This window comes from Schistocerca gregaria, chromosome 1 (assembly GCF_023897955.1).
Source record: "Schistocerca gregaria isolate iqSchGreg1 chromosome 1, iqSchGreg1.2, whole genome shotgun sequence".
In the NCBI taxonomy this organism is placed as follows: Eukaryota; Metazoa; Arthropoda; class Insecta; order Orthoptera; family Acrididae; genus Schistocerca; species Schistocerca gregaria.
The window spans coordinates 230360579-230376292 of record NC_064920.1 but is presented as its reverse complement, the minus strand read 5'-3'; the positions used below and the strand labels follow the sequence as shown (position 1 = coordinate 230376292).

General features: G+C 48.1%; 1 protein-coding gene across 11 annotated transcripts in view; it reads right to left on the bottom strand.

Moving 5' to 3' along the window:
* LOC126338177 (uncharacterized) overlaps positions 1–15714 on the bottom strand; it is a 116891-nt gene that overhangs the window by 66783 nt on the left and 34394 nt on the right. For 5 of the 11 annotated variants that reach the window (XM_050001533.1, XM_050001529.1, XM_050001536.1 and 2 more), the window contains exon 2: positions 754–789. The exons of 5 other annotated variants lie outside the window; for them this stretch is intronic. In XM_050001533.1, coding sequence (XP_049857490.1) covers positions 754–789 — 36 coding nt within the window. Of the gene's footprint in view, positions 1–753; positions 2006–15714 lie in introns of those variants that run through there. One more of the 11 variants, XM_050001535.1, reaches the window with a different exon arrangement.

The following is a 15714-nucleotide window of genomic DNA, read 5'->3' as shown; positions in this document are numbered from 1 at the left end:
CATTCAAGGATTGTGTGTCCATTTTGGCTGACAAGTCCAGCCCATTGTACAGTGTTTGTTGCGCAGTGATTATGCTATGTCCCAAGAAAACAGGGTCACCGTTTACACTGCTCACATCGTCAAACACTGCTTTTGAGAGCACGAGGATGAATTTCCATTCTTCCTAGTGACCACAGTCACCAGATATGGTACACTTTGGAGAGGAGGGTTCATGATCGCTATCCACCCCCATCATCGTTACCTAAACTTGCCACTAATTTGCACGAAAAGCTGTGTAAGGTTCCCTTGAAAACCATAGAGGACGTTTATTTATCCACGTGGAGACTAGAAGGTGTTTCGAATGCCAGCTGATCTCCTACACCGTATCAGGCATCGTATTGTGTTGTGTTTCTGGTGTTTCCATATTTTTGTCCACTCCCTGTAGGTTTCCATAGCTGGATGGGAGGACGACGTGCTTGTCGGCCCACGCTCGGCGAATGCTCGTCCACATAAAGGCGAGTGTGGAACTTCTGGTCCAGCCGCGTGAAAAGCAGCTGGTGATGAAGGAGAAAAGAGTAGAATTTTATGGGAGCGTCACTTATTTAAGTTCAGTCTAGAAGCCTTTTGGGCATTACCTCTTGTAAGACCCCAAGACCTTGTGAGATCCAGGCGGAAGTGTAGCGCATGGTGACGTCAGTGTAGAATGTCGTGACTTCCTCACAGCAGATCCGCCTTCCATAGCGGCAGCAGCAACAGGCGCGCGCCGGCACTCACCTTTCCGTATCCCGGATACAGATGGGCAGGTTCGTACTGCAGGGCGCAGGTCCCGGGCCGGGCAAGGATAAAACAGAGGTGAGCGAGAAGAACAGAGGAAAAAGACACAGCACACACACAGGCGGGGGCGGCAGCAGGCACGCGCTGCAGCGGGTGACGACGAGCGCCCGACCGGCCGCAGCTCCATCTAGCCTCCTCTTCTCGCCACTCGACACTTCGCTACTTCTCTCCTAACTTAGTTTCCTATCCGTCACGCGGGTTAGAGGGAGTACAAAACGTTAATCAGTCTAAACACTGCTAGTAACTAATCTCTTTGGCACAACTGCTGTATTAGAACGGTTAATTTGCAATCTCGCGGAGTAATAAAAAAAAAGGTACGAATCTAGAGGTTTGTGCCATTCGTTCGTAAATCGCGATGACCGGCGCGTCACTGGAGGGAATGGGGTAAAAGAAGCGGGAGAGAGAGGCAGAGGCAATCAGGACACGTCGAGAGGCGCAAGTGAAGAGAGGGGAAAGGTGTGTTTGTTACAAAGCACCGAGTTGCTTCTGTCTCGCCGATTGCTAACAGCATTATACACATCTGCAGTGGTGCAAATTTCAGTTAAAGTCTTCCGATTGTGCAAGCGCGCCATGGTGTAAAATGTTCCAGCGTTTCGGCCACTATCGCCGATGGCCATCATCAGGATGTAAAATGTTCCAACGTTTCGGCCACCTGCTGAAACGTTGGAAAATTTTACTTTCCTGGTGATGACCGGGCGCATCGTGGCCGAAACGTTGGAACATTTTACACCCTGATGGTGACCACCTGCAATAGTGGCCGAAACGTTGGAACATTTTACACCGTGACGCGTTCACGCATGCGGCGGACATTTTATGGAGACTGCGAAAAATTGTTTTCTGAGATTCAGGAAACGGGGAGAGTTTTTCAAAAGATCAAGTTTCAACCCTGTAGGGGGATTTTTTGTAAGGGTGTAATTAGTAAATGTAGGTTTGACTAGTCTCCTTTTGCAGGTACAATATAAGCGTTTCGATGTTATGGCAAACCCAATTCGATAGGGGACTGGCTAAAATCTCCAGAAGATGTCAAGGTGTTAATTGCACAATAATGCGATCTCGTAGCTCGGAGATTATGACGTAGCACAAGGCGAGGCTGGACAAAGGTGACTTTTTAGTTAATTGAGTAGCAGGTAGGCATTTGGGGGGGGGGGGGGGGGCTTGCAAGACGTAACGAAGAGGAGAGGTGTGGGGACAGGGGTGTGGGTGTGAGGCGCCGGTCGTCGGCGTGGCGACCTGGAGCCTAGACGCGGTAGGAGAAGTGGCGGTAGGTGGTGCCGCCGGGCAGCCGGCCCGAGGTGGTGGAGGAGTAGGAGGAGTGGTAGGAGCCCGGGTAGTCGCTGCTGCGCGACGACCTCTCGGTGCTGTAGCTGTAGGAGCCGGGGCCCGAGCCGGTGGAGCGCTCCACGCGCTCCACGGCCGAGCTGTACGAGCGCTTGGGCCGGCCGTCGTCGTCGAGGCGGCGCTGCTCGCTCGTCTGCGTGTACGAGTACGAGTACTGCTCCTCGGCTCGCCGCGGCCGGTCGGGGGCGTCCAGCACCACGTAATGGCGCGGCACCGTCGACGTGTACGTGGGCGTCTGCCGCACCGACAACAGCAACACATCACGCTCGCTCGCCGTCACCTCGCTGCCAGCGCGCCGCAGCAGCCGCGCAAGCGCGTCGGGGCTTTGAGCGGGGGGCCGTGCGGGCAGCCGGAGCGCGACCAACTCGAGCTTGTGCTGGGCGATACCCGTGTATGCAGAGTAATTAAAAAATACAAAAAACACCAACTTTTGCGCCTCTGTCACTCTCCTCTTCAGAAGAAAAGTACCGTGCAATGAAATGGTCGTACGGCATCGTTGGCCGGGAGACCCCATGCAGAGCTGACGCCACTTCGGCGACTTGCGCGTCAATGATGATGAAAGACACACAACACCCAGTCCCTGACGCCGCCGGGAATCGCACCCGGGACCCCGTGCGCGGGAAGCCAGAACGCTACCGCAAGACCACCAGCTGAGGACAACCTGAGCAAATTGTACGTTTGCTCAGTATCGGCGGATGATGCAGTAAGTTGAGAGATGTAGTGGAGACGTTTAGTTCCGGTGGATGGTTTAGAGAGTTGAAAAATGTGCTGAAGAGATTCGGTATTGGCGAATGGTGTAAATGAAAGTTTGCTCAAGAGGTTCAGAATCATCGAACGCTCTAGAGAGTTAAGAAATGTACTGTTGAGGTTCAGTACTGGCGGATGACGTAGGTGGTTGACAAGTGTGGTGAAGAGGTTCAGTATTGGCGGATCAGTAGGCAGCTGAGAACTGTGCTGAAGAGGTTCAGTATCAGTAGCTGGTGTGGAGGATTGAGAAGTATGCTGAAGAGGTTCGGTATTTTCGGATGAGTATGGAGTTAAGAAGTGTGCTGAAGAGGTTCGGTATTGGCTGATAGTGGAGAGTTGAAAAGTGTTCTCAAAGTGGTTCAGTATGAAGCAGAGAGTTAAGAAATGTACTGGAGAGGTTCAGTATTGGCAGATGAGTAAGGAGTTGAGAAGTGTGCTAAAGAGGTTCAGTATTGGCAGATGGGGTACAGAGATGAGAACTGTGCTGAAGACGTTCAGTGTCAGTAGCTGATGTAGAGGGTTGAGAAGTGTACTGAAGAGGTTGTACTGGCAGATAGTTTAGAGAGTTGAAAAGTGTTCTGAAGAGGTTAAGTATGAAGCAGACAGTTAAGAAGTGTACAGGGGAGGTTCAGTATTGGCGGATGAGTAAGGAGTTGAGAAGTGTGCTAAACAGGTTCAATATTTGCAAATGGTGTACAGAGATGAGAAGTGTGCTGAAGAGATTCAGTATGATGTAGGGAGTCGAGAAGTGTATTCGAGAGGTTCAGTAGTGGCAGATGAGTAGGGATTTGAGAAGTGTGCTGAAGAGGTTCAGTGATGGCAGATGGTGTAGAGTGTTGAGAAAAATGCTGGAGAGTTTCAGTATTGGCAGATGGCGCGAGGAACTAAGAAGTGCACTGATGAAGTTCAATGTCGGCGGCTGATTTTGAGAGTTGAGGCGTGTGCTGTAGACGTTCAGTGTTGGAGATTGATGAAGAGAGTTGAGAAGTGTGCTGAACATGTCCACTATTTATGGATGATGTACAGAGTTGACAGAAGCGTTGGTGTCGGTTACAAAACACTCTGTTGTCATCCCAAGCACTCACTTTGGTTGGTCAGGCCATTTCAGGAGAAGGGAACGTGGAAATGTTTGAAAGGGAGACTTGGTGGTATGACGACCCATGTAGAAAACTCCCCCACCTTGTGTTTTCATTGTGTCATGCATGTTTGTTGTTTGGTTATTCTGTCTTCTTCCTTGAACCCCTTCTTCGTCTGACTTTACTGACGGCTTCTAGCTCCTGTAAATTTTATGATAATAATTACTTAAGACTTTTTGGAACCAATTGCTTCTAGTAATCTTCTTTTTCAAGGCTGCATGAACCTGATGGGTTAACCTCCTTAGGGCCATTCTTCCTATACAGTCCACTCACATTAATATCACCACCCACTATGTTTGAATCAGTTGGCAATAACCACTCACAGGGCGCAGGTGGAGGCTGTATAAAGCCTGTCAAAGAGACCCGGAAAACAATGTAGCCTTGTCATAATGCGAAAGGAAGCAGTTTATCTAACGTCCAGACGAGTGTGATCATTGGCTTTCGGTCCAAGGGTGCAAAATTTTCCGAAACGGCTGAATTTGTAAACTGCTAGTGTGCCACCATAGTTAACGTATACTGGGCATGGCAAAATGGCGCTAATCAGAACTGCCGCCGAGAATCGTGCACCACAGGCCAAAAATGACAGGGGTGAATGACAGCTGCAGAGATGTGTACGGGTGAATAGACGTACGAATATTGAGCAACTGACCACCCACATAAACAAAGAAGATACCAACAGTGTCTCCTCAACGACCGTTCATCGAACGTTGCCGTGTATGCGTCTCTGGAGAACGCGCCCGGTTCATGCATTTGTGCTGACTGATGTTCGGCAACGAAATCTGGAATCTGCACTACAGTACCACAATTGGACACCTGCTTAGTGGCGACAGGTGACCTTTTCACGTGAATCGCGTTTCATGCTCCACAGGACAGTCGGCCTTTGACATGTACCCTGCAACAATCATCGGAAGGATCCAGGCCAGAGGAAGGATGATTATAGTCTGGGGAACGTTTTCGTGGCATTCCCTTGGTGACCTTGTCATTCTGGAAGGCACAGTCGATCAACAAAGTATGCATCTATCCTTGGGGACCATGTCCGCAACTCCACATGCAGTTTCTTTTTCCTTGGCATGATGGCATCTACCAGCAGGACAACGCAACGTCTCACACAGCTCGCAGTATACTTGCGTGTTTTGAAGAGCACCAATATGTGTTTGTCGTACTTCCCTGGTCATCAACCTCCCCAGATTTATACCCAATTGAAAGTACTCGGGACCACCTCGATCGGACTATTCGATGGAGCGTCCACCGAGGCACCACGACAGTGGACTCGGCGTGGCACCACATCCCTGTCGGTCCTTCCAGAACCTCATTGACTCTCTTCCTCTTCGTCTCACAGCCGTCCGCTCTGCTAAAAGTGGCTATTCGTGCTTTCGGCAGGTGGCCACATTAATGTGACTGGACAGTGTAAACTTTTAACAATAATCCGTGTAATTAAACTAATAGCCGCAGATAACCTTATGGAATGTGTTAAGAACAAGTGCGTGTGTTCTGCTCTTTTATCTACAGCTCCTTCTAACGTTTCCTTTTCGGCCCCGGCGATCTGCTTAGTAGATGACATGACTGGAAATAGATTGAGCTAGTGTTTCTATTTACAAGTAAAACACGTGTTGTTTACTTTTGAGGACAACTAGCTTTAGAAGAGCAGAAAGATCTGTAGATATTACTTGTCGTGCCGGCCGTTGTGGCCGAGCGGTTCTCGGCGCTTCAGTCCGGAACCGCGCTGCTGCTAAGATTGCAAGTTTGAATGCTGACTCTGGCATGGATGTGTGTGTTGTCCTTAGGTTAGTTAGGTTTTAGTAGTTCTAAGTCTAGGGGACTGATGACCTAAGACGTTAAGTCCCATAGTGCTCAGATCCATTTGAACTTAATTGTCGTTCTTTTTTAGATGGTTGTGTCGTGTTTAAAAATGGTTCAAATAGCTCTGAGCACTATGGGACTTTAAAGCTGAGGTCACCAGTCCCGTAGAACTTAGAACTACTTAAACCTAACTAACCTAAGGACATCACACACATCCATGCCCAAGGCAGGATTCGAACCTGCGACCGTAGCGGTCGCGCGGTTCCAGACTGAAGCGCCTAGAACCGCTTGGCCACTGCGTCCGGCTTGTGTCGTGTTGACCTGTTGTTCTCTATACCCAGTATATGCCGATATTTTCCCAAACGGTGTTTTAGATATCCCCCATATCTTCTTGAATTTGTACAACTGGGGATAGAAACACTTGTTTCATTAGTATCCCTGATTTAGTACCCTAAGGGATCGCTTGACTCGTACAAATAAACTCTAGTGAATTATGTGAACTGTGAGCGGTAGCGTAGATGCCTTGCACCAAAACGAGCATTGGGTCGTCAGGCGATTAGAATAAACGGAAAGGATAGAAGCAAAGCTGGAGGGATTGTTGAGGTGTTGTAGAGGGGGTCTGCCCCGGGTGAAGATGCGCGTCAAGCTGCTACGCCGTCTGTGGCGCCGCTGTTGCGTTGAGCCGTCACCTCCCACTGCAACAACTCCACAGAGGTCTGAGAGAGGCATAGCACTGGACAGTACTGCGGCAGCGATCCACATTTCGCTTTAAGCACTACTGTGTGTTGCTAACAACCGAGGCGCCGTGCAGCCACGCGTTGCATGCTGGCTTTCCTGGCAGCTTGCCAAGATGTCATGACGCGTTCTGGATGCGCCGTTCACCTTCCTGCTTGAAAGCCGCAAAAAAGAAAAAAAGAAAAATATCCAGTCTCTCAACTTACGGCTAGAATTCCATGAAATTTTGGGAGAACTATAAAACTGTTGAGACTTTAGCGGCCAGTTTTTGACGTGTGTCCTATTGGCACTCGTCTCGAGATCTTGGGGCGAAGCTCATTTTGTGGTTTTCTGACTTGCTAGCATCGTCAAAGACTCACCCATCATTGCTGGCGGTCGGTCACAGCAAAGTCTTCTGGCTATCTTTAGATGTATACTGGCGAAAAATGGCCAGAAGGCTATGCACCGAAAAAATGTGACAGACAGCAAATTACCAACACCCAACAGTTCTCCCGAAATTTTGTGGAACAATCTCTACGTCGGCAAGTTTGAATTTAGAATTAGAAGTTACGTCGATCACAAAGTGTTGCTTGCTTGCTTGATTCCTAGTGATTTTCCTCACTCTGTTATACAAACTACTCGAAATCATTCATACTGAGAAATGAGGAGCAGGGTATCTTTCACTTTGTAAAGAACTTTTTATAGCCAAGGCGGCATACATACTTGTTCATTTTCGATAACCAGTTTCGACAGGCATTTTCATTGTGTCAAATTATCATATTAAAGGATAAAATGTAGCACATTATGCAAAAGTTTTTTAGAAATACAAAATTTACGGTCAATAGCACTTTGTGCACATGGGCATGTTGGTATATGTAGCGCTCACAAATTATTTCTTAGGTCTTTGTTCAAAATGTGTGTGAAATGTTATTGTACTTAACTGCTAAGATCATCAGTCCCTTAGCTTACACACTACTTAATGGTCTTTAAAAAAACACAATATACAGTACAATAGCACATCTGTTTACGTTAGCTTAACATGCTCCATTCATTGATGAACCACCTTAGACGGTGTATAAGATGCGACATTCACGCCATCTCAGGTGCTATTGCACATTTTACTATATATTGTGTTTTTTAAGACTTAACAATTTGTCAGTGCTACATGTACGGACAGGCCCAAGATGCTTTTTGATCGTAAACTTTTTCCTTCTGGCAAACCTTTACATAAAGGGGTGCATTTCATCCACTAATATGACTACTTGGCATGAGCTTCCAACTCACAATGAACGCGTTTTGTAGGAAAAAATTTTGAAGACCAGAAGATAACAGCAAAGCCTGTCGAAATCGGTTGTCGATAAAAAATATTTACGCGACTTGGTTGTAAAACTTCTTTCACCGTATTATACAAATGTTTACTGTCGTGTGGACCATTTTCTTCTAGAAAACTAACTTCTACCATTTTAATCCAATTCAAAAGGAAGTAGCGCTATGCAGGATTTAAGGTAAGGACGTATTGTCAGTGATAAAATTAATCAGACACAAGTATTCGATTTATTAACTCATTTATTTTGTCCTTTACATTGGACTATTACAAACGAAGTCGAACAAGAAATCGTACGTTAGAAACACTGCATAACCAAGCATTGTGCAACAGCATATTGAGATAGAAACGGATTAGTTCATTGCTCAAGGATGTACAAATACATGATTTCCTTATAGTCTAAATACCTGTTAGTTAAGTTTGTTGGCCTGTAATTACTGGGAATTAAATGCGAGTTTGTGTCGATAACAATGTTATACATTTGTGATTACTAGACATACTAACGAACGATGTTAACGGATTAAAAACTGGAGTGCAATATTGCAAGAATTACGCGGGCAGCTAAACAAACAATGCAATACCCTGAGATATTTTTTTTCCGTGGAGTATGTTGTTCTTTTGGTGGAAAAATGTTAGAAGTGTGAGGAAGCGTTTATAAAGACATGAAAAATATGTACGATGCCAGAAGGCTTCACGATATTGAGTAATAAATGGTAGTACATCATTTGACAGTATATCGGGAAGCCGTTTTCCTAAAGAAAACATTAACAGTGGCAAAGTGTTTACCGTGTTGAGGAACAAAGGAAAGTTCGTTCTTTGGCTGTATGGAGTTACGCTAATTTGTCTAATTTTAAGTTTGATGTAGCACAGTGATATTTCAGTACTGCACGGAGCTTCTCGTAGCGTTAGCTACTTTGCACCATCCCATGTGAATTTATCAAGATTTACTTTTCATAGAAACACTTTATCACAGAGCAGAGCATGCTTGTTTATAACTGGAAGAGAGAAGTTCAGGTAAGACGTGTTGTGTTGATTGGCCATACAGTTAAGAGGGATGCAGAAGAGTGAAGAGCAGAGTAGACATTAGGAGGTGGAGATATTGAGTGTCGGCGGGTGGTGCAGTTCAGTATCGGCGGATGATGGAGGAGCCGGGCAGCCCCTGGAAGTTCACCCTGCGGTGCACAGGCACGGGCAGAGGTACCCGCACCACGGTTGCTGCTGAGCTCACGGACGGGGTGTGGGGTGCCGGCCGGCGCGCCGCGAAAGCCGTCACCGGCTCTGGGATGAGGCTGGGTCGCGGCACAGTGGGGTGCTTGCTCCAGTCGATGCGCCGTCTCTGCGAAACAACACGTAAACACAATCACACCAGCTTATACACACGTTTCGTGCACGCACACTTCCTGTAAAATATTTGTGCCTCAACACGCCACATCAGAATGTTGCACTGGAAAGCTACACCACGCAGCCGGAAGTTTCCTCTGAACAGTAATAAGCCTAACAGTGATGCCAAGAGTCACGTGACTGTTACCCAATTTGAAGATGTGCCGCCTATGAACCGCCTTGCCACGGTTCGCGCGGCCCCCCCCCCCCCCCCCTCCCCTCCGCCGGAGGCTCGAGTCCTCCCTCGGAAATGGGTGTATGTGTTGTCCTTGGCATACGTTAGTTTAAGTAGTGTATAAGCCTGGGGAATTATGACCTCAGCCGTTTGGTCCCATAGGAACTTTTTTTTGCCTATGACGTCCAAATGTTGCGTCTAGACGCAGTGTGTGCCGCGAATATAGACCAGTCGGCGCAGCCTGTTACAGACAGGTGCTTTTTTTTTCCTTTATTGATTTTCAATCTCCCCCGAAGGGGGCGGGCTGGAAGCAGCTTAGTATGCTGCTCTACAGCCTGCAGACTTTTATTTTAAAAAACGGAAGAAGAAAAGAAACAAGAAAAACAGGCGATAAAACGGTGACGTCAAGTGTAAAATGGCGGAAAAATGCGGTAAGTTAAAACAGAAAGCAAAAGGGGTTGGCAACGTTAATAAAAGACACAGGAATCAGACAAGTAACATAGTACACACACAATTACAAAACACGGCGACAGTCTGGTTTCTGTTCGCAAGAGATAAAAAGCACACCCAGCGACAGTATGATGGCCGTTCGCAACACTCACTGTAATGCACTCACTGTAGAACACTGCACGAAAGTGGCGGAACAAAGATGACACTCCCGAGCCAGAGGCAGATGGGAAAAAAAACTAAAAAGGGGGGGGGACCAAGGAGGGAGAGCACTAAAAAAGGGGGAGAAGGGCAGACGCGAGAGGGAATGAGAGGAGGCAGAGGAGGGATATGAAAAAGGACTCGGGGGAGAGAAGGGGGCAAAGAGAGGGGAGGCGGGGAAGAAAGAGGATGGAAGGGGACATACAGGTGCATGCCATGGTAGCATATCGTGAGTTAAACGACGCTGAACGCGGTGAAATGATAATATAAGGCTCTTGCGCCATAGCAAGTCAGAGATTATACACTACTGGCCATTAAAATTGCTACACAACGAGGACGACGTGTTATACACGTGAAATTTAACCGACAGGAAGAAGATGCAGTGATATGCAAATGATTAGTTTTTCAAACCATTCACACAAGGTTGGAGCCGGTGGCGACACCTACAATGTGCTGACATGAGGAAAGTTTCCAACCGATTTCCCATACACAAACAGCAGTTGACCGGCGTTGCCTGGTGAAACGTTGTTGTGATGCCTCGTGTAAAGAGGAGAAATGCTACCATCACGTTTCCGACTTTGATAAAGGTCGGATTGTAGCCTATCGCGATTGTGGTTTATCGAATCGAGACGTTGCTGCTCGCGCTGGTCGAGATCCAATGACTGTTAGCAGAATATGGAATCGGAGGGTTCAGGACGGTAATACGGAACGCCGTGCTGGAGCCCAACGGCTTCGTATCACTAGCAGTTGAGACGACAGGCATCTTATCCGCATGGCTGTACGGATCGTGCAGCCACGTCTCGATCCCTGAGTCAACAGATGGGGACGTTTGCAAAACAACAACCATCTGTACGAACAGTTGGCTGGCTCTGAGCACTATGGGACTCAACATCTCAGGTCATAAGTCCCCTAGAACTTAGAACTACTTAAACCTAACTAACCTAAGGACATCACACACACCCATGCCCGAGGCAGAATTCGGACCTGCGACCGTAGCAGTCCCGCGGTTCCGGACTGCAGCGCCAGAACCGCACGGCTACCGCGGCCGGCGTACGAACAGTTCGTCGACGTTTGCAGCAGCATGGACTATCAGCTCGGAGACCATGGCTGCGGTTACCCTTGATGCTGCATCACAGACAGGAGCGCCTGCGATGGTGTACTCAACGACGAACTTGGGTACACGAATGGAAAAACGTCATTTTTTCGGATGAATCCAGGTTCTGTTTACAGCATCATGATTGTCGCATCCGTGTTTGGCGACATCGCGGTGAACGTACATTGGGAGCATGTATTCGACATCGCCATACTAGCTCATCAGTCGGCGTGATGGTATGTGGTGCCATTGGTTACACGTCTCGGTCACCTCTTGTTCGCGCTGACAGCACTTTGAACAGTGGACGTTAAATTTCAGATGTGTTGCGACCCGTGGCTCAACCCTTCATTCGATCCCTGCGAAACCCTACATTTCAGCAGGATAATGCACGACCGCATGTTGCAAGTCCTGTACGGGCCTTTCTGGATACAGAAAATGTTCGACTGCTTCCCTGACCAGCGCATTATCCAGATCTCTCACCAATTGAAAATGTCTGGTCAATGGTGGCCGAGCAACTGGCTCGTCACAATATACCAGTATCGTGTTGAAGCTACATGGGCAACTGTACCTGTACACGCCATCGAAGCTCTGTTTGACTCAATGCCCAGGCGTATCAAGGCCGTTCTTACGACCAGAGGTGGTTGTTCTGGGTACTGATTTCTCAGGCTCTATGCACCTAAATTGCGTGAAAATGTAATCACATGTCAGTTCTAGTATAAAATATTTGTCGAACGAATACCCGTTTATCATCAGCATTTCTACTTGGTGTAGCAATTTTAAACACCAGTAGAGTACAAGAACTAGCGGTGCTGGTGTCAACTGTGACCAGAGTGAATGTGTCATATCACAGAGACAACGTTTCCGTATTCGTAAACCACAGGACAGAGTGTATGGGGAAGAGGAAAGTGAGGAGAGGGGGAGGGGGGGTGGATAGGACTTATCTGCTTTGCTACCATGATCGCTCCGCTCAAGCCAGTTTCCTGTATCAAGAGGAAGAGGGCTTTGTCCATACTGGAGATGATGCGGCGCTTTTTTCATAAGTAAACTTTGACTTCTTCAAAGGATCCCCACGTCAAACTAGTGATTGTAGGTCAATAAAACTTCGTAGAAACATTCGTACGGTCATGCGTAAGAGAATTAACGAATATACCATTGGCAGAAATACATTTTAATATCCACATGAGCGTATCGTTTGTTAATTGCGTACCAGGTTTACGTTGTATATTGCAAACGTTACTCAATGTGACGACCATCTGCATCCACGATAACTTGGGGCTGCACTATAGACTGCTCTATTGCTGCCAGAAACTGTGGTGGACCGCGGATGTTCGCATACTGCATCCAGGAATCCTCATCTGTTTGCCTACCACTTCCAGGACCAATTCCCAAATCGTCATTTAATTCCAACTTTCGAGTTGTATTCTTCAACCCTGTTACGAAATGAGGACCTCTCCGTAATCCTTTAATGCGTCGATACGCACGAAGAGCAGCAGCACTATTGCTGTTGTTTTGATAAAATACACTCCTCGAAATTGAAATAAGAACACCGTGAATTCATTGTCCCAGGAAGGGGAAACTTTGACACATTCCTGGGGTCAGATACATCACATGATCACACTGACAGAACCACAGGCACATAGACACAGGCAACAGAGCATGCACAATGTCGGCACTAGTACAGTGTATATCCACCTTTCGCAGCAATGCAGGCTGCTATTCTCCCATGGAGACGATCGTAGAGATGCTGGATGTAGTCCTGTGGAACGGCTTGCCATGCCATTTCCACCTGGCGCCTCAGTTGGACCAGCGTTCGTGCTGGACGTGCAGACCGCGTGAGACGACGCTTCATCCAGTCCCAAACATGCTCAATGGGGGACAGATCCGGAGATCTTGCTGGCCAGGGTAGTTGACTTACACCTTCTAGAGCACGTTGGGTGGCACGGGATACATGCGGATGTGCATTGTCCTGTTGGAACAGCAAGTTCCCTTGCCGGTCTAGGAATGGTAGAACGATGGGTTCGATGACGGTTTGGATGTACCGTGCACTATTCAGTGTCCCCTCGACGATCACCAGAGGTGTACGGCCAGTGTAGGAAATCCCTCCCCACACCATGATGCCAGGTGTTGGCCCTGTGTGCCTCCGTCGTATGCAGTCCTGATTGTGGCGCTCACCTGCACGGCGCCAAACACGCATACGACCATCATTGACACCAAGGCAGAAGCGACTCTCATCGCTGAAGACGACACGTCTCCATTCGTCCCTCCATTCACGCCTGTCGCGACACCACTGGAGGCGGGCTGCACGATGTTGGGGCGTGAGCGGAAGACGGCCTAACGGTGTGCGGGACCGTAGCCCAGCTTCATGGAGACGGTTGCGAATGGTCCTCGCCGATACCCCAGGAGCAACAGTGTCCCTAATTTGCTGGGAAGTGGCGGTGCGGTCCCCTACGGCACTGCGTAGGATCCTACGGTCTTGGCGTGCATCCGTGCGTCGCTGCGGTCCGGTCCCAGGTCGACGGGCACGTGCACCTTCCGCCGACCACTGGCGACAACATCGATGTACTGTGGAGACCTCACGCCCCACGTGTTGAGCAATTCGGCGGTACGTCCACCCGGCCTCCCGCATGCCCACTATACGCCCTCGCTCAAAGTCCGTCAACTGCACATACGGTTCACGTCCACGCTGTCGCGGCATGCTACCAGTGTTAAAGACTGCGGTGGAGCACCATATGCCACGGCAAACTGGCTGACACTGATGTTGGCGGTGTACAAGTGCTGCGCAGCTAGCGCCATTCGACGGCCAACACCGCGGTTCCTGGTGTGTCCGCTGTGCCGTGCGTGTGATCATTGCTTGTACAGCCCTCTCGCAGTGTCCGGAGCAAGTATGGTGGGTCTGACACACCGGTGTCTATGTGTTCTTTTTTCCATTTCCAGGAGTGTAGCTTTACGAGTAAAGACCTGCTCAGCTCATATAGCGCCATGCTGCCCGTCTGCAACTGCAATGAAAACTGATCCTTGTATTTCAACCCTACGTCGTCGTACTAGTACCGGCTCCTAACGGCAAGTCATGAAACTACCAGTACTAACAATGCAAATCCTGCAGCGCTCCGTTCAACGTCGTGCTATGAAGATGGGTACCCAATCGGTAAATCGTTTTCTGCCTACGCTGGCTCAAGTAGCACAGCAAGTCATTAAAGTACTAAAAGTGTAAATCCTGCAGCGCACCGTCTGAATGTTGTTGCAATAATGTTGGGTACCCACACGGTAAATCGTTTTCCTGCGCTAGCTCAAGTAGCGAAACTTCAATTATGACCACCCTGTGCTTTTCAATGGGTTGCGGTCGGAGAATACTATTCTGGCTTCAGCAAAGCAAAGCACCGCGCTTTAGTCCTGATTGGTCCACCGCAACCGACCGTTCGCCGTGTCATCCGTTGTTAGTAGCGTGATTGAGTCCTGAGCAACTGAGGTGGACGTGTTGGCTTAGTTGTGAGAGATGGTCATATGACGGAAGATATTTTCCAGACCCTTATAACTACATTTATTACCGTTGGTATTGCTACATTTATTTTGGCACGCAAGCTGTGACGATTGGCGCGTAAGTGTGTGCAGGCGAGTCGATCGCTCATCGGAGACTTGACGCCAAAAAGTGTTAAGTTTTGTGTTAAAAAGCACTTACTGATGACACGTGCACGCATTCGTGTCCCTTAATAGCGCCGATGGTTCGTACAATGCAAAAGTTAATCCGAATCGTGCGTGATGTAATCTCAGATCCGTGTACGTCGGGCGCGCCACGTGAAGGAACCAGTAAGATAACAATAATATTATCAGTAGATTTGAGTGGTTGGTTGTAAAAAACGCCTATTCATGTGCAAAAGATGTGTGTGAACAGCGCAACCCTGAAAAAGAAGTACTTGAGAAGGTACTGGAAGTTTCATTACAACTGTATCACATTGATTTGTAACATAGCATCCACTGATACTCTTCGTATTGAACCGTATGTTGAATAAACATTTCAGCTTAGTTGCCGTCACGGTGCCACGAGGAAGTAGCTGTCTGTGGCGGTAGGTAGGTGGGAAGTCGTAAAACATAAACTCTCTTCCTCAAGCAGTACCGCATATCTTTCAGCCTGACCGCTTACAGCCTGTGGAAATAAACTTTTCAAAGCCATGGCAGCAAGCATTACATAGTTGACAATAACCTAGTAATGGTGAAGGAAATGTATAAGGAAACAGCCAGCATTTTGCTTGTGAGGTTAATAAGATCAAAAGTGATCAATAGTAGGGAAGGCGAATCATCGACCTCGGTTTGCTGCGAGAACTGTAGCAAAGTGTAGCTTTTGTACAAAGGATAACAGCAGACGGAACACTAATGCCGCCCGTTCTTGATTACTGCTCGAGTGTTCGGGATCCGCACTAAGTCGGATTGTAAGAACACATCGAAGCAATTCAGAGACGGGTTGCTCGATTTGTTGCCGGTAGGTTTGTTCAACACGTGAGTATTACAGAGATACTTCGTGAACTCGAACGGGAATGCCTGGAGGGAAGAC